General features: G+C 42.6%; 1 protein-coding gene across 1 annotated transcript; it reads right to left on the bottom strand.

Moving 5' to 3' along the window:
• Window positions 1-4,311: 4,311 nt before the first annotated feature.
• Window positions 4,312-5,331, bottom strand: LOC130868440 (Y-box-binding protein 1-like). Its single transcript, XM_057760667.1, has one exon. The coding sequence runs from the start codon at window positions 5,329-5,331 to the stop codon at window positions 4,312-4,314; it is 1,020 nt and encodes a 339-aa protein (XP_057616650.1).
• Between the last annotated feature and the right edge of the window lie 14,226 nt (window positions 5,332-19,557).

Below are 19,557 nucleotides of genomic sequence, written 5' to 3'. Positions count from 1 at the left end.
CTGCCCTGCCCTAGAGAATTGGAAGAGGCCAGGGAAATTTGTTCACTGAAGTCGACTTGTTTAGACAGGAAGACCTTGTGCCTAAATGCCTGTGACAGATGGTGGAACACCAGTAGCTCCAGGTGCAATCCAGGCAGCTGCAGGACAAAGCTTTTCTACTGACAAAGGTGACTCTCTGGCTTCCCAAACCTCTTGCCTCAGGCCCTGCATTCTGATCTGACCAAGAGCACATACCTTAACTCTCAGAGAACAGGGAACTGGAATGACCAAATGAGGTCCAAGACCAAATGAGGATGCCTAACCATTGCTTGTAGTCCTAGGAAGGGTGAGGCTGTTATTCAAGACAACTTTCAACTGCCCTGCAAGGTGGATAGGGAAGTAGAGAAACTGTGATTAACAAGCTGTACCACTGCTCCATCTCATGAATGAAAACCTAGTTTGATAACTTCCCCAACTCTGCTGGTGTCTTCCCAACATAACCCCAACTTCTCTTCTTTTTCTTGGCACCGTATCCTGGCTCAGAACTCTGGCAGTGACCTGCTCTTCCACCATAGGCCATGCCAGCAACCTGATTCCCAGGTAAGACTGCCCCCCACCATGCCCTCTCTTGAGAACCGTATTCCAATTGCCTTTCCTCTCCTTCTCAACATATCCAGGCCCACTCCTCTGGTGGAAGGCTTCCACCTCATCAAAGACAAGGCTAGCTTCTTGGAAAGTGGTGAGCCAGCCCCATTTCCCTAACAATGAGTGTCCAACATAGCTGCTCCCCTCATCCTAGTGACCAGAACCTGGCCCACACCTCCGCTGGAAGCCCCTCTTTCCCCAGAGGCCAGGCCAGCATCCTCAATAAGACTGCTCCTGACATTGTCTACTCTGGCCCTGCCTAGCACTTATTTATTTAATGGAGAGGTTCAGTTTACTATCATCATGACAAGCAGCCTGACAGCGTGAAGGCAGAGCCTGTGTTGGAGGAATAGTTGAGATTCATATGTCCTGTAGGCAATAGGAAGTCATCTGAGACAATGGGTCATATCCTTAGCATAGGAAACCTCAACTCCCACCTCCATATTGATACGTTTCCTTAAACAAGGCCTTGCCTTCTCCAACTAAGCCACACTTCCCAATACTGCTACTAATTGTGAGATTATGGGGAACAATTATAGTTAGACTACCACATTCCATTGCCTTGCCCCATAAACTTAACAATACCATAATACAAAATTCATTTAGTTCAAAGTGAAAAATCTCCAGAGTCTATCAGTCTCAACAATGTTTAAAGTCCTAAATGTCTTCTGAGATTCATGCAATCTCTTAATTGTAATCCCTTACACATTCAAAACAAACAGGTCACATCCTTCACACAGGTAATGGCACACGACAGACATTACCATTCCACAAAGCAGGGAAGGGAGTATAGTGAGGACACACCAGACTACTGAAAGACTGAGAGCCAGCTGGACAAACTACAAACTCTGCATCTCCATGCCTGTTGTCAATTCACTCTCAGTTCTCCTACTCCGTTCAGCTTTGCTGACTACAATAGACTTCTTTCTCTTGGGCCGGTTACACTGCCTGTTAGCATGTCTCCTTGGCAGGTATCCCATGATTCTGACATCTCTAGTACCTTGGGTTCTACATGTAACTCAGACTTCAATTCCACAGCTATACACAGTAGGTTCTCTAGGCCTCCATTCAGGGACATCTCTGACACATGCTTGGCCTCGGCAGCTTTCTCTAGCCATGGAGGCAAACTTTGTAATCTGTTTTTTAGCCTTAATTCTAAAGTCCGTACCACCTTGTGCAGAAGCTGCCAAATTCTTTGGCTTACTTGGGTAGAACAAGGTCCCAACACTCAATTACATCTTCATCAACTTTCTGTCCCTTGCTGCATAAATTTGGCTATCCTGAATGTTGCTCTGTAGACCAGGCTGGCCTGAAACTCAGATCTACCAGCCTCTGTCTTCCCAGGGATGGAGATAGAGGTGTGCCCCACCACACCTGGCCCTAAAGTGTTCTTAGTTCCTTTCACAAGTTGGAAACAAACCTGTGTGGGATCTGGCCCAGTGTTTTCACTCTCTATTCCATTTCTTAAGCCATTTATCCTTGAACACAGAATTTAACACTACTCCATTTCCTGGTCCTCTTTTTCTCCTCAAATATAGACATTTTGTAATTTACTCAATCTCTTTATAAATCTTCATTAGAGTTACCACTAATAACCACATGACAAGTCTATACTAGACTGTGTTTATGGAATTAATTTTTTTAGCTTAGATTTTTAGGGCCTTTAGGAGAACCCAAAGGCTTCATTTTATTATTTTTTTTAATTTTATTTATTTATTTATTTATTAAAGATTTCTGCCTCCTCCCCACCACCACCTCCCATTTCCCTGCCCCTCCCCCAATCAAGTCCCCCTCCCTTGTCTGCCCTAAGAGCAATCAGGGTTCCCTGCCCTGTGGGAAGTCCAAAAACCATCCACCTCCATCCCGGTCTATTAAGAGGAGTATCCAAACTGTCTAGGCTCCCACAAAGCCAGTACGTGCAGTAGGATCAAAAACTCATTGCCATTGTTCTTGAGTTCTCAGTAGTCCTCATTGTCTGCTATGTTCAGTGAGGAGAGAGAGCACGAGCAAGGAACTCAGGACCGCGAGGGGGGCACCCACACACTGAGACAGTGGGGATGTTCTATCGGGAACTCACCAAGGCCAGCTGGCCTGGGTCAGAAAAGCATGGGATAAAACCGGACTCGCTGAACATAGCAGACAATGAGGACTATTGGAATTAATTTAAAAGAGCCCCATGCCAATTCTTTGGGCAAGAGCAAAAGGCGGCCATTTCATTCACCAGTATTTCATGGATGATCCTAGGGAATATACTCAAATTCTTCTCCTCTGACGTCTCTTGAGTGAGCACCTAATACTTCAAATAACACTTAGCACCTCTGTCTTCCCTTCTCCTGCTAGTATGGCCCATTATATAGCACTTAAAGTATTCCATGCTTCCATAACCCAAAGTAACATAGTCCAAATTCTTCTAAATGTAAACATGGTCAGCACTATCCCAGCAATACCTCCATCCTTGGTGTTCAGCTGTAGCGTCAAGCTTACTCTTGCATGATCCAGAAAGCTTGATTCATGTCTCTTTCTCCAAAGCCCACTCTCTCAGTGATTCTGCAACACAGAAAAGGTGTCCAAAAGCCCAATTCTTTATTCTTGGTGACTCTGGCAAGATTTCCCACCAGCAACCCACTCCCCACCTCAACATTCAGGTTTCTCTGTACTTGGGCACAAACCCTGCTTGAGGGAACATGCCATCATTCCTTATCCACAACCTGTAAAATTTTCCTGCTTATATTTTTAGCACAACTTCTCCATCCTTAGTCTTTCGGATGGAGAACTGTCAATATTACTAATTCAGATAAACCTGTTCTTTTACTTATTTAGTTTGGCTTCATCTGTCTCATTTTACTGATGGAGAAACATGTTATTGGGGTAGGAAAGGTATTATCAGGTACCACCTTCCATCTTAGGGTTTTTATTGCTGTGAGGAGACACTATGACCATGGCAGCTCATATAAAGGAAAACATTTAATTGAGGGGTATAGCACTTAATTTCATAAATACAAATGATTATCACCTTGGTGGGAAGCATGGTGGGATGCACGCAGACATGGTGCTGGAGGAGTAGCTGAGACTCCTACATCTTGCAGATAACAGTAAGTTGACGGAGAAAGTGGCTGGTATCCTGAGCATAGAAAACCTCAAAGCCCACTAACAGTGACAACCTTCACTTCTTCCAAAAAGGCCATAGACACTCCAACAAATCCAGCCCTTCTATTAATGCCACTCCCCATGAGATTATGGGGGCCAATTACATTAAAACTCTTGTACTCAAAGTTCAGAACCACTCCTTGAAAACCAGGTAGAAACACCCTACCCCACCAGAAGTCCAGGGCACTATGTCACCACCAGAGCCCAGCCATTCCAGTACAGTATGCCCTGAATATTCCAACACAGCCTAAGCACAATACATGATCTTTCTGAATTAGTATTTAAGAACTTTATTTAGAGGTGTTTGCAGTTTGTTGGCATAATTTAAAGAACATTGAAGGTGTATTGAGAAAAACCAAATTAAAAATACACAACACATTTGTTAGGTAAGACATGCCGCATAGTTAATGCTGATATTCTATTGTATCTGGTCAACTGTCCAAAGAAAGCACTTGATGTTCATTCCTTATTGTTGGTATTTCTTCTCCATTTCTTCTTGGATGTGCAGACCGTATGATGGTATAGATGGTAACCCGGCATTTACTCAGTCACGCCTTGCTTGGTCTTGGTTGCAGACAGATTCCTATGTGATGGATCAATGGCTTTTGATATCTCTTTGCCACTCTGTGGCTTGAAATTCTTTGGGCGTCTTTGTTGGTGATTGAAGTTGTAGTGATTATGACGTCGAGGTGGCTGCTGACCTTGGGTCTCCTCTCCTTGATTTTCCTCATAGTGCTCGTTGCTGTCCTCTCTGGGCTGTCTTTGGCGAGGAGGGCCCCTGCAGAACTGTGGTCTGTAATTGCGATACATATGTGGTCTCACTGGTACACCTGGTCCTTTTGTATCTTGGTGGCCAGCACCCTCCATCACTTGTCTTTTCTGGTCTTGTTTTGCTTCTCCATCATGAGCGCATTCTGATTGCTCCTTCTTCCTCCCACTCTTGTTGTTCTGGTAATATTTCTGGGAATTGTGTGGAGGACCCCTACGACCTCGACAGCATCTATATTGGTTATGCTCTGATGCATATTTACTACCTCGAACTTCAATTCCTCCAGGGCCTGTAACATTTGATGCCATTGCACCCTTTTCTCCTTCAACAATATCAAACTCCACAGACTCTCCGTCTCCTACCCTGCGAAGGTACTTCTTGGGGTTCTTTATCTTTATGGCAGACTGGTGGATGAATATGTCTTCTTTGGTGTCATTTCTGTTGATGAAGCCGTAACCCTTCTTGACATTGAACCATTTAACTGTCCCCAGAACCTTCCTTGCGATGAGCTTCTCCCTGATGGCTGGCACGGCTGGTGTGAGACAACCTGGGATGTCACTGCCTGCGCTGCTGCTCATAGAGCCAGGCTTGGTATCTACAGCCCTGAGGATGGCATCAGGGGCAACAGCTGGCTGCTGGGTCTTCGCCTCACTGGTTATGGCTGCTGTAGTGGTGACTCCAGTCTGCAGGGACTGCTGTGTCTCCTCCAGTGGAGTATTGGTGACTAGGTCAGCGGCATAGGTGGTGCTCTCAGGGTTCTCTGGGGCCAGTTGTCTACTTCCGGTGTCCATCGACCTCAAGAAACAATCGTAAAACCAACTTTGTGCTGAGGATTGAGGCCCTTAAAGAGAGAAGAAAGACATTTTTAAATAAACCGAGGAAAAGACAACTACAAAATTAGAGGTTAACAGCACCTCATTGAGCCTTCTCCAAAACTGATCACAGACTTGGTCACAAAGCAGGTCTCAATAAATACAAGAAATCTGAAGTTACCCCTGTAACCTATCAGACCGTCATGGATTAAAGTTGGGTTTCAACAACAACAGAAACATTAGAAAACCTACAAACTCAGAGAAACTGAACAGCTCTCTGCTTAATCACCACCCAGTCAATGAAGAAGTAAGAGAGAAACGAAAGACTTCCTAGAATTCAATGTAAATGAATGTACAACTTACCCAAATTCATGGGACACAGTGAACGTGGTGCTAACAGGAAAGTTCATAGCACTAAGTGCCCGCATGAAAAAATGAGAGAATTCACATACCAGTGACTTCATAGTACACATGAAAATTCTAGAACAAAAAGAAGCAGCCACACCCAAGAGGAGTAGACAGCAGGAAATATTCAAAGTCAGGGCTGAAATAAACAAAATAGAAACAAAAAAAGGCAATGCAAAGAATCAATTAAACAAAAGTTGGTTCTTAAGAAAATCAACAAGAAAGACAAACCCTTATCTGTCCTAAGTAAAACACACAGATTATGCACATTAACAAAATTAAACTCAAAACGGAGTCATAATGACAGAAACTGAGGAAATCCAAAGAACCATTAGGTCATTATTAAAAAATTTTAGTACACAAAATTCAAGAATCTGAATGAAATAGACATTTTTTTCTATGTAAACAATGTACCAACTTTCCATCAACATCAGCTAAGTAATTTAAACACACCTACAACCCTCAAGGAATAGAAGCAGCATTTAAAAATGTATCAACTAAAAAGTGTTCAGTGCCAGATTGTTTCAGCACAGAATTCTCTCAGGGGCATATAGGAGTGGGAACAAGCATGATCCGGTAAAGCCAATACTCCTCTAATTATTCCAAAATAAAAACAAAAGGAATATCTCCATATTCATTTTATGAAGCAATTGACACCATGAACCTAAACAACACAGAGACTCATTCCATCACTAGAGGTAATATAAAGTGAGAGGAGGGAAAGGCTTAGTCTGTTCAGGCTGTGATTGCCCAACCTTGGTGGAAGTAAGACTTCATTAGTGGCTTGGCTGCTTTGCTTCTCTGGTGTTTGGGTTGACCCCCAATATCTGACTCTTGGCTTTTATTATTTGTCCTTCAAACACCTTGTCATGATAAAAGTCTTGGAGAGATCAGGGATATAAGTGACATGTCTAACAATTATAAAAACAATATATTCCTTCCTGGATAGAACAGCAGTAGTGCAGACACTAGGATCAACAGTTAAAATGGATCCTAATGAAACTGAGAAGCTTCTGTAAGTCAAAGGACACTATCAATCTTTGATGGATGGAACAAAACGGAAGCCTACAAATGGTAAAAGATCTTCACTATGCTCACTTCTCACACAGTGCTGTTGTCCAAATACAGAAAGAACTCGAGGAACCAGATGTCAAAATACAAATAATCCATTTTAAAAATGGGGTACAGATCTAAAAAGAGACTTCTTGAAGGAAAAGTCTCAAATTGCCAAGGAACACAAGAAATGTTCAACATCTTTAGCCATCAGTTGAATGAAAGTCAAAACTACTGAGAGATTTCATCGTGTACCACTCAGAATGGCTAATGTCAAAATCACAAGGGACAGCTTAGACAGGTTAGGATGTGGAGCACATGCAACAATCCTCCAAGGTTGATGGGACTGCAAACATGTACAGTCAGAGTAAGGAAGTCAATATGGCAGTTTCTCAGAAAGTTGGGAATCGATCTACCTCAAGATCCAGCTACACCATTCTTGGCCAAATACCCAAAGGATGCTCAATCCTACCACCAGGACTCTTGATCAACTATGTTCCTAGCAGCTTTATTTGTGATAGCTAGAACCTGGAAACAACTCTCATCTGAAGAATGAATTTTATACAGTGGACTATTACTCAGCTGTCATAAATAATGACATTAAGAAATTCAATGGCAAATGGATGGAACTAGAAAAAATCATCCTTCCTGAGCTAACAAACCCAGAAAGACAAAGATGGGATGAGTTATTTAAGAGGTGATATTAACTCTAGAAGATAACCATGCTACAAGCTAGAGGCTCAGAGAGGCTTAGTTACAAGGGGGGCTCAAGGGGGGCACACTTATCTCCCTGGGAAGGGGAACTAGAAGATATTTCATGGGTGAACTCGGGGCACATAGGAATGGGAACAAGCAGGATCCGGTAGGGGAGAATACTGAAATAGCATACAAAAAAGAGGGGGTATATTCTGGGCCAGGTAGAAACCTGGTGCAAACTCATGTAAATCTACAATGATGCCCCCAGATACTGCTCTTAGCAATAGCAGATACAAAACCAGAGCATCTCCTGTGATCAGGCAAGACTACCAGTGGAGCGACCAGGCAACAGTCTATTTACATAAACTTTGACCTACAGCCTTTCCTGCCTATAAGATGTGCTAGGCTAAAGGTGGCACAGAGATCGTAGGAGTGACCAACAAATGACTGGTTCAGCCCTAGACCCATGCCACGAAAGTGAGTCCACCCCTGACTTTTCCTACAGCACCAGGACCCAGACACTGGATGACCCAGAGACCTAGGATGGACCCAAACACGACTGGAGGAAAGAAATGTCAGTGTGATGATTCCTAGGGATGTTCTGCCCTGCTCGCAGATTGGTGCCTAGCTCAGTAGTCATCAGAGAAGCTCATTCAGCAGCTGTGGAAACAGAAGCAGAGATTCACAGTCAAACGTTAGACTGAGCTCTGGGAATCCTGCTGAAGACACGGTAGAAGTACTGTAGAGACAGAGAGGACAAGGACATCCCAAGAAATCCCACAGGATCACGTCACCTGGGCTCATGGGGTTCCCAGAGACCAAACTGACAGTCAGGGAGCCTGCCTGGGACTGACTTAGGCACTCTGCATATATGTGGCAGTGGTGTAGCTTGGTCCTCTTGTGGGACTCCCTACAGTAGCAGCAGGGACTGTCTCTGACTCTTTTTTTTTTTTTGGTAGCTGGAAATAGTACTTTATTATCATAGATCATATGAAATATAAGTAAATTAAGCCCTCCAATTGAAAATCAAAAATTGGTAGACTAGATTAGATGACCCAACTCTATATTGTCTATAAGAAACACACTTTGATTCAAAGACACAAATAGATTGATAGTCAAAGGAGGAAAAAAATATGATAATCACCAAATAAAGCTAAAGTAGTTAAACTGATAAAAATAACATAAATTGAATACCAAATTTTTACTAAAGACACAGTATTCTACTTTATATAAAATACCAAGAAACAAGAATTATAAACAATATTCACTTTAAAACACAGCCACAAATTGCAAGAAGCAAAACCTAATTGACTTAAAATAAGAAAAAAAAATCCAACAGTAGCTGGAAATTTTTTTTATCTTTTTTTTTATTCTCTTTTACTTAAAATTTCCAACTGCTCCCCGTTTCCCATTTCCCTCCCCCTCCTCCCACATATTGCCCCCTCCCCCCCGCTCCCCTCCCCCCATCCCCACTCCACTTCTCCTCCCCCCAGTCCACTCCCCCTCCCTCTGGATACTGAAGAGCAGTCCAAATTCCCTGCTCTACAGGAAGACCAAGGTCCTCCCACTTCTATCTAGGTCCAGGAAGGTGAGCATCCAAACAGGCTACGCTCCCACAAAGCCAGTTCATGTATTAGGATCGAAACCTAGTGCCATTGTCCTTGGCTTCTCATCAGCCTTCATTGTCCGCCTTGTTCAGAGAGTCCAGTTTCAACCCATGCTTATTCAGTCCCAGTCCAGCTGGCCTTGGAGAGCTCCCAATAGATCAGTTCCACTGTCACAGTGGGTGGGTGCACGCCTCGTGGTCCTGATTTCCTTGCTCATGTTCTCCCTCCTTCTGCTCCTCATTTGGACCTTAAGAGCTCAGACAGTTGATCCAAATTGGGTCTCTGTCTCTCTCTCGATACATCGCCAGAAACATCTCCCAGTCAGTAGGTTGCCTTTTTGTCTTAGTGACAGTGTCCTTTGCTTTATAGAAGCTTCTCAGTCTCAGGAGGTCCCATTTATTCAATGATGCCCTTAATGTCTGTGCTGCTGGGGATGTACGTAGGAAGTGTTCTCCTGTGCCCATGTGTTGTTGAATACGTCCCACTTTCTCTTCTATCAGGTTCAGTGTGTTTGGACTGATATTGAGGTCTTTAATCCATTTGGACTTGAGTTTTGAGCATGGTGATAGATATGGGTCTATTTTCATTCTTCTACAGGCTGACATCCAGTTTTGCCAGCACCATTTGTTAAAGATGCTCTCTTTTTTCCATTGTATACTTTTAGCTCCTTTATCAAAAATCAGGTGCTCATAGGTTTGTGGGTTAAAGCTAGGGTCTTCTATTCGATTCCATTGGTCGACTTCTCTGTTTGTATGCCAATACCAAGCTGTTTTCAATACTGTAGCTCTGTAATAGAGTTTGAAGTCAGGGATGGTAATGCCTCCAGACAATCCTTTATTGTATAAGATTGTTTTGGCTATCCTGGGTTTTTTGTTTTTCCATATAAAGTTGATTATTGTCTTTTCCAGATCTGTGAAGAATTTTGGTGAGATTTTGACGGGGATTGCATTGAATCTATAGATTGCTTTTGGTAGAATTGCCATTTTTACTATGTTGATCCTCCCAATCCAAGAGCAAGGGAGATCCTTCCATTTTCTGGTGTCCTCATCGATTTCTTTCTTCAAAGACTTAAAGTTCTTGTCAAATAGATCTTTCACTTCCTTGGTTAGAGTCACCCCAAGATATTTTATGCTATTTGTGGCTATCGTGAAAGGTGATGCTTCTCTGATTTCCCTCTCTGCTTCCTTATCCTTTGTGTATAGGAAGGCAACTGATTTTTTGGAGTTGATCTTGTATCCTGCCACATTCCTAAAGGTGTTTATCAGCTGTAGGAGTTCTTTGGTAGAGTTTTTTGGGTCGCTTATGTATATTATCATATCATCAGCAAATAATGAAAGCTTAACTTCTTCCTTTCCAATACGAATCCCCTTGATCCCCTTATGTTGTCTTATCGCTATTGCTAGAACTTCAAACACTATATTGAAGAAGTATGGAGAGAGTGGACATCCTTGTCATGTTCCTGATTTTAGTGGGATGGCTTTGATTTTTTTCTCCATTTAATTTAATGTTGGCTGTCGGCTTGCTGTAAATAGCTTTTATTATATTTAGGTATGATCCTTTTATCCCTAATCTCTCCAAGACCTTGATCATAAAGGGGTGTTGAATTTTGTCGAATGCTTTTTCAGCATCTAATGAAATGATCATATGGTTGTTTTCTTTCAGTTTATTTATATGGTGGATTACATTGATAGATTTGCTTATGTTGAACCAGCCCTGCATCTCTGGGATGAAGCCTACTTGATCATAATGGATAATTTTTCTGATGTGTTCTTGGATTCGGTTTGCCAGTATTTTATTGAGGACTTTTGCATCAATGTTCATGAGTGAGATAGGCCTGTAATTCTCTTTCTTGGTTGGGTCTTTGTGTGGTTTTGGTATCAGGGTAACTGTAGCTTCATAAAAGGAATTTGGCAATGACTCTTCTGTTTCTATATTGTGAAATACATTAAGAAGTATAGGTATTATCTCTTCTTGGAAGGTCTGGTAGAATTCTGCATTGAAACCATCTGGTCCTGGGCTTTTTTTGGAAGGGAGATTTTTGATAACCATTTCTAATTCTTCGTGACTAACCGGTGTATTTAGATCATTCACCTGTTCTTGGTTTAGCTTTGGTATATGGTACTTATCTAAAAAAATGTCCATTTGTTTTGCATTTTCCAGTTTTGTGGCATACAGGCTTTTGTAGTAAGATCTAATGATTCTCTGAATTTCCTCTGTGTCTGTGGTTATGTCCCCCTTTTCATTTCTCATCTTATTTATTTGCGTGTTCTCTCTCTGTCGTTTAATTAGTTTGGATAGGGGTTTGTCAATTTTGTTGATTTTCTCTAAGAACCAACTTTTTGTTTATTGATTCTTTGGACTGTTTTCTGTGTTTCTATTTTGTTGATTTCTGCCCTCAGTTTGATTATTTCCAGTCTTCTACTCCTCCTGGGTGCTTCTGCTTCTTTTTTTTTTTCTAGAGTTTTTAGGTGTGCTGTTAAGTCCCCAATGTATGCTTTCTCCGTTTTCTTTAAGTGGGCACTTAGTGCTATGAACTTTCCTCTGAGCACTGCTTTCATCGTGTCCCATAGGTTTGAGTATGTTGTCTCTTTATTTTCATTAAATTCAAGGAAGACTTTAATTTCTTTCTTAATTTCTTCCTTGACCCAGGTGTGGTTCAGTAGTTGACTGTTCAGTTTCCATGAGTTTGTTGGCTTTCTGGGGGTAGCATTGTTGTTGCCTTCTAACTTTAATCCGTGGTGATCTGATAAGACACAGGTGGACACTGATATTTTTTTGTATCTGTGGAGGTTTCCTTTGTTTCCGAGTATGTGGTCAATTTTTGAGAAGGTTCCATGAGCTGCAGAGAAGAAGGTATATTCTTTCCTATTTGGGTGTAGTGTTCTATAGATGTCTGTTAAGTCCATTTGCTTCATTACCTCCAACAATTCTCTTAAGTCTCTATTAGGTTTCTGTCTGATTGACCTGTCCATTGGTGAGATAGCTGTGTTGAAGTCTCCAACGACTAGTGTGTGTGGTTTGATGCCTGCCTTGAGTTTTAGTAATATTTCTTTTACATAAGTGGGTGCTTTTATATTAAGGGCATAGATATTCAGGATTGAGACTTCATCGTGATGAATTGTTCCTGTTATGAGTATAAAGTGTCCATCTCGATCTCTTCTGATTGATTTTAGTTTGAAGTCCGTTTTGTTAGAAATTAGTATGGCCGCACCTGCTTATTTCTTAGGACCATTTGCTTGAAAAACCTTTTCCCAACCCTTTACTCTGAGTAGATGCCTGTCTTTGTGGTTAAGATGTGTTTCTTGCAAACAGCAGAATGTTGGATCCTGTTTTCGCATCCAATCTTTTAGTCTGTGTCTTTTTATAGGTGAATTGAGACCATTAATATTAAGTGATATTAATGACCAGTGGTTGATTACTCTGGTTATTTCTATTGTTTTTTGTAGTAGAGTTTGTGTGTCTCCCTTCTTTGAGTCGTGCTGGTGAAGGGTTGCTAGATGCCTGAGTTATTGTAGGCAGTGTTGGCTATGTTGGATTCCTTGTGTTGTGATTTTCCTTCTATTACTTTCTGTAGGGCTGGATTCGTGGCTACGTATTGTTTAAATTTGTTCTTATCCTGGAATGTCTTGTTTTCTCCATTGATAGTGAACGATAGCTTGGCTGGGTATAGTAGTTTGGGTTTGCATCCATGGTCTCTTAGTTTCTGCAGTACCTCTATCCAGGACCTTCTGGCTTTCATGGTTTCCATAGAGAAGTCAGGTGTAAGTCTGATCGGTTTACCTTTATAAGTAACTTGCCCTTTTTCCTTTGCAGCTCTTAATATTCTTTCTTTAATCTGTATATTTTGTGTTTTGTTTATAATATGGCGAGGGGATGTTTTTCTTTGATCCAGTCTGTTTGGTGTTCTGTATGCTTCTTGAATATTCAAAGGAATATCTTTCTTTATGTTGGGAAAGTTTTCTTCTATAATTTTGTTAAAAATATTTTCTGGACCTTTGAGTTGTGACTCTCCTCCTTCTTGTATCCCTATTATTCTTAGGTTTGGTCTTTTTTATTGTGTCCCATATTTCCTGAATGTTTTGCAACGAAACATTGTTGGTTTTGCTGTTTTCTTTGATCAGTGCGTTTATTTTCTCTATGTTGTCTTCAGAATCTGAGATTCTTTCTTCTATCTCTTGTAGTCTGTTGATTACGCTTGTTTCTGTAGCCTCTGCTCGTTGACCTAGATTTTCCATATCCAACTGGTCCTCATTTTGTGATTTCTTCCTTGCTTCCATTTCAATTTTCAATTCTTGAACTGTTTCCATTACCTGTTTGATCGTTTTTTTTCTTGGTTTCCCAAGGCATCATTTATGTATTTACTCATTTCATCAAACTTTTTGATATACTTCTCATCCATTTCTATAAGGTTGTTTTTTACATGTTGTTTAAGGGACTCTATTGCTTTCATAATGTCAATTTTTTCCACTTCTTCTGTGTTAGGGTGTTCAAGTCCTTCTGTTGTAAGATCATTGTGTTCTGGTGTTTCCATGTTGTTTTTCATATTGTTGGGTGAATTCTTGCCTTGGCGCCTGCCCATCTCCTCCTATCAATGCTATCTAATGGGTCTTTTAAGTCAAGAACAGGTTTCCCTGCTGGCCAAGGGCCCCGCTTACAAAGTGCCCTCGCTCCGTTTCCTGGCTCCCGCCGTGGGCCAAGATCGCTCTCACCACTCAGAAGGATCTTCAGGACTAGGACCAGGCTCCCCGTTTGCCCAGGTCCTCGTCCACAAAAGGCCTACCCCTCTGTTGGCCAGCCACCAAAACAGAAAAACTCCTGCTGTCGCTGTCCTCTGCCTCGAGCTCCCGACCCAGTGCCCAAACAGGCTATACTAGTTGATCCCACAGCCCCGCAGAAGGGAGGAGGAGTGGAAGAGGGCCCTGGGCACAAGCTGGGATGTGCCAGAAATAGAGAGGTCACAGCAGAGGAGGAGCAGCCCCAGCAGCGGGTACCAGCCTTTGCAGGCTTACCAGGGGGGTGGAGGGGGTCTGAGAATGCTCCCGCTCCATTTCCTGTGTCCCGGCGCAGGCCCAGAACACTCTCCCCACTCAGGAGGGTCTTTGGGGACAGGACGCGGCTCCTCGTTCACCCGTGGACCTCGCCAATAAAAGGCCTCCCTCTCTACAGGCCAGGCCCCAAAAAACCTACTTGATTTAACTGTGCTGGCCGGGGTTCCGCCACTTCTGTCCGCCGCGGGCCGGGGTTCCACCGCATCCCTTTGCTCATTCTTAATGCAAGGTGCGGTGCTTAGTTTTACTGTAACTTGATATGACATATTTGTTGATATCCATGGGAAGTCTGAGCTTTTCTGAATAGAAAGAGGAGTAGTAGATAGGAGGTGGGCAGGAGAGAGGTGGGGGAGGTGTTGGGAGAAGAGAGGAGTATGAAATTATGATCTGGATGTAATATAAATAAATATTTCTAAAATTTGATAAATGAATAAAATAAATGAAGAAGGAATGGGGCACAATTCAAAATACTGTGGCCATAAAACATTTATGAAAACCTGGAGGGTAATGCATCACAGACAGCACCTGAGAAGCACACTTTTCGCTTAGAGGAAGTATATAGACTGTGTTTGTTTTGATTTTTGTAGTGTAGGAATTGCCAGGTTTTCAAAAAATGTAGCTAGTTCTCAGAAAGATAGATGGAAGGATCTCTCCCACTTATCTGCATCCTTCACAGGACTTTGGAGACCCTGACACCAAAAGCAGCCTGACCTATGCCCTAGCTATGACTCCTCTGCTAGAGTCATGTAGATGATTAGGGTCGGGGATACAAACAGCAACGGGTTGTTTCTGAATCCTTGGTGTGCAAGTTCGGGAGGAGACATGGGACACTCAGGTCATGTGTGTAAATAAGCCATGACAGATTTTTTTCCGGTCCGTGCCTCATGGGCAACTTGTGAATTCATTGCCCCGCAGATGGGCCTACTACATTTAACAAATGCAGGGTGGGGGCATAGAGTTCACAAAAACCTGGTTCTGTATCTGTTTGGTTCTGTCTAGAGAGAATGGCTGATTGAATACCCTGTAGTGACTGAAACCCTGGAACTGGGCTAAAGACTTGCTCATGATTGAATTTCAGAATTCATATATCCAAATCGCCACTGCCCGAGTGACAGCAGTACCAGGCAGAAGTGGGAAGCAGCATTTAAAGGATAAACCCCTTCCCATGGTACAGTCTGTCATGAGGTTCCTGTCAGCTAAAGAATGCAGAACAACATAAATTCAAACTGAGAGAACGGGCAGAGGGATGGCATCAGCCTCTTTCTTTCTTCAACCTGTCCCTGTCATTGTAACTTGAAAGCAAAACATAACCAGGAGTATCCAAGGATCAGTCGTGCAGAAATATTAAAAGGATAGAAAGAATATGAAGCAAAAAAAAAAAAACTTGCAACAGGAATGAAGGATGCCAGGAAGGTATTTAATTCACTTTCTCCTTCAGTAATAAATAGGCTTGGAGATATGATGGAGAAAGAGAGGCTTTAAGAGGCAGCAGAGCCTGCATCCAGCATCCAACCCAAGTAAAATGGCCTTGGGCCTCCAGCTGTTGCAGATGCTCCCTGCTACATCTTTTCTAGCACTGGCTTTCTATCCCTCAGGTCCTATGTGGGGTGTTCCTTCCCACATTTTCCATGGGCTACTGCAAAATCACAGGAACTTTCCTAGTCTAGCTGTCCAAAGGGCCAGTTGCATTTGTTACCTGGCTAGTGTTTGAGGTAAATGCCTGGGAAAACTCTTTTCAAACCTGTCACTCTAGCATGTGCAACAATGTATCAAAATAAAAACAAAAGAAAGCTAAAAAACTAAAAGCAAACAGGAAACCAAAGAGTTCATCTGCCCCTTCCTTAGTTTGACAGGAATGGGTGAGGTGATGTCCTGAAGGATTGGTGGCACTGGGAAGTTTCATGGGTGCCACCATTATGGTTATGGTTCATTGCATGTGTTTGCATTAATCTTGACGGCAGTGGAGTTCTTGACATTAGCTATGATCATGGTGTCACTAACCTATATGGTGCCCTTGCATGTGGTTGTCTCCATTGTGATGTCATGGCCATCGAAGACCCAGCCAAATAGCACAGTGGCCTCCTTTTGATGAGTTCTCCATCACGATGGTGAGACTCCAGAGTTATTGTGATCTTGGTGAGCTCTACTCAATGATAAAATGAGCCCATTTCCCCATAAGGACACATGGTCCTGTGGGAGTCACACCTCTGACAGAATAAATGTGGACAGTCATTCCCTTTCCTTAGCGTGGAGAGAACAGGGGATGTTACTAGGTAGCCCAGCCATTCGGCTGCAAATAAGACAGTCAAGAAATTTCAAAAACAGTTTCACCTATTGACAGTTTGTCAGTCACTTTCTTCTGTGTCCTGCAGAATGTCTAGCAGACTCTTTCATGAAGCAGGAATCCCAAAGGACCGTCTCATCTTCTTTTGGTAAGTTCAGCAGTCATTTCTCTGTGGGTTCTGCATGTCCAGTACAGCGTAACATCAAGAAGTCCAGGCGATAGCATTTTCTTGCCCAAATGGACAGCCTTGTCAATTGAAAGCAAATTCCATAATGAGTTTCTTCAATGCCCATCAACCTCTCTGAAGCAATTGGTGCTGCCAGAAGCAGACATGTCTCACTGTCGAGAAAATTCTAAGTTCTTAAAACCTTTTAAAAGCCATATTCTGTAGATCTTTGAAGTTTTGAAGATTGTCTATGAAACTGAAATACATCTCTGTATATCCATAATATCTAACTAACATGACTACAAGTTTGACGATTATAAATGACTATCTATTAATCTGTGATTTTTAATTATACATTACATTTTTAAATGAGCTGCACAAACAAAATACCTTAAAGAAGTGAAGAAATACATATACATAGTGTATCAAAATTGACCTTAAATTTGTATCAATATACTTAAATCCATACCAATGCAGAGCATTAATCTCTATATCATAACCCCTTATTTCTGTATTTTAGAAATTGACTGTGACCATTAACCGTTCATAAGCAACACAAACATTTACAAAAATCATTTTGGGATTATAAGAAAATGTCCTACTTGTTCATTATACAACCAAACACTGCTACCTGTAAGACACAATAGAAAGTGACAGACAAACTGCCAATACAGGCAAACAGTCTTTCAAATTTCCTGCTTCATGGAAAAGTCTGCCAGATACTATGGACCTGTAGGCCTAAGATAGATGCCCAAATGGTACAGAATAACTGTGGGTAAATTTCCATGCTGGCCTCAAAATTATAACTTTCCTGCCTCTGCCTTCTTCAGCAAATCCTACTGACATGTGCCACCATAGCTGGCTTTTTTCCCTACTTTTTTCTTGTGCTAACAGAATTGTGGTGATATTTAGTTTGTAATCTAATAAATAAGGCTTTCCTGAAGATCAGAGTATGGAGGTTGTCACAGTAGTTAGCCATAGAGGCCAGGCAGTGGTGGCACACACCTTTAATCTCAGCACTTGGGAGGCAGAGGGAGAGAGATCTCTATGAGTTCGAGGCCACCCTGGGCTACAGGAGATGGATCCAGTCTAAAAGAAAAACAGAGCCAAGCAGCGGTGGCTCACACCTTTAATCCAAGTACTCCAGAGGTGGGTACAGGAAGTGACATGATAGGGCAGAGAGAGGAGCTCAGGATTCAGCAGAGGCACAATGCACACTGTATGTTATTGTAGTGTTTTTTGTTTTGTTTTTCTTTCATTTCTTTCAAGACAGGATTTCTCTGTGTAACAGCCCTGGCTGTCCTGGAAGTCACTCTGTAGACTGGGCTGTTTTCGAACTCACAGAGATCCATCCACCTACTCTCTGTCTCCCTAGTGATGGGATTAAAAGTGTGCACCACCACTGCCTGACCTCTGTGGCTAACTAGCTCTGTACTCTGATCTTCAGGCAAGCTTTATTTGTTAAAGCACAAACAAAATTTCACCACACACCATTGGCAAAAAGTCAACTACAATGTTACTTGCTTGTTTTGAAAATGCTAGTCATCCCCTGCTCCATCCCACAGTAAATAAGAGCCTGTGTGGGGAGGAGGTGGCATTTAGCCTGGTGACCTGGCTGACATGCTCAGTAGCTCGTTCCTCAGGCAGCAGTGACATCCAAGGTAGGCTCAGTTTAACTCAGTCATCTAGACACCGTGATCATTTTAATAAACAGGACTTTGTTGCCAATCCAATTTTGTGCTCATTTCTCCCCCTGACAAAGGCACGATAGAACTCTTGATGCAGATAGTAATTGGGTCTGTCCAGGTAAGGACTTGGGCTGTGGCAAGTGCACTGTCTGCTGTGAGGATGTGTTTCTCCAGCAGTGAGTCCTTCTGACTGAGTCTGGGAACTACTTGAACTGACTTTCCCCATGTAGGCTTTACCTGTCCTTACGGCTCCGATGCTTCAGGAAGCATATTTCAGAGTGACAGAATGCTTTTGGAGAGCCACGGTAGCAACCCTGCTTTGCTCTTCCAGTACCTGTTGCTCAGATCCATACAGAACAGTGAGCAGGTTGCCTGTATACAGGTGTTTTGTTATAAATGTCTCGATAACTGCAAATGCTGTGAGGACTGGGTTGTGCTGGAATCCAGTCATTACTACCAACCGTTGTAGCTGCTTTGTCTCTGTGGGTGTAAGGGAGCCTTGTCTTTTGTTGGATTAGGAAGAGGTCTCGCCTGAGTTCCAAATGAATGCAGTGCCCACCAACAAACTTAGCAGACTCACACTCTATATGACTTGAATGCCGAACCTCCGTAGAGGGGTCATTTATTCACCGTGTGAATGAACAATGTGTTAGATATTGATGTCCATGACCACAAGATGGCAACGTGACACAAGAATTGTGTTTGGCTGTACTTTCCTAGGTTGCTAGAGACTTTCCAGGGGCAGTGGCAGGAGTCCCCACCAGAAGGGTAAGGGAACAGCAGAGCAAAGGAAATGGGGGAGGCCTGCTCTGTTCATCCATGAGGAAACATTTCTGCCTCCAGGGCGCTGAAAATCTGTTGGGAGGTGAGGATAAGGAGCTTAGCCTCATCAGCCGCACACGGGTGTGTGTGTGTGTGTGTGTGTGTGTGTGTGCGCGCGTGCGTGCGTACATGGGCGTCCTTTCTCACACAGCAGCGTCCTCCAGTAGGGTAGAGCTGAGCTCCATCCTCCAGATGCCAGTTCTTATGTAGGAAACAAATTGCTGTCCTCAGTCTAGTTTTATACCTTTCCCCGGGGTATGACAGGAATTCTCAGTCCACAGGGTAATTGGTAACACATCAACTCAATTTTCCTTAGATTTTTGCTTGTATTTCTTCCTTCTGAAAAGTATGGAATTCTCTCACACACCCACAAGGCAAGTAAGTGCAGAAAGGAGGCCTGACATCTCGTCCTTCTCCTCTACTTTGGCTGAAGGAA

The sequence above is a fragment of the Chionomys nivalis genome, chromosome X, assembly GCF_950005125.1.
Source record: "Chionomys nivalis chromosome X, mChiNiv1.1, whole genome shotgun sequence".
Lineage (NCBI taxonomy): Eukaryota > Metazoa > Chordata > Mammalia > Rodentia > Cricetidae > Chionomys > Chionomys nivalis.
This window is presented reverse-complemented; position numbering and strand designations above follow the sequence as displayed.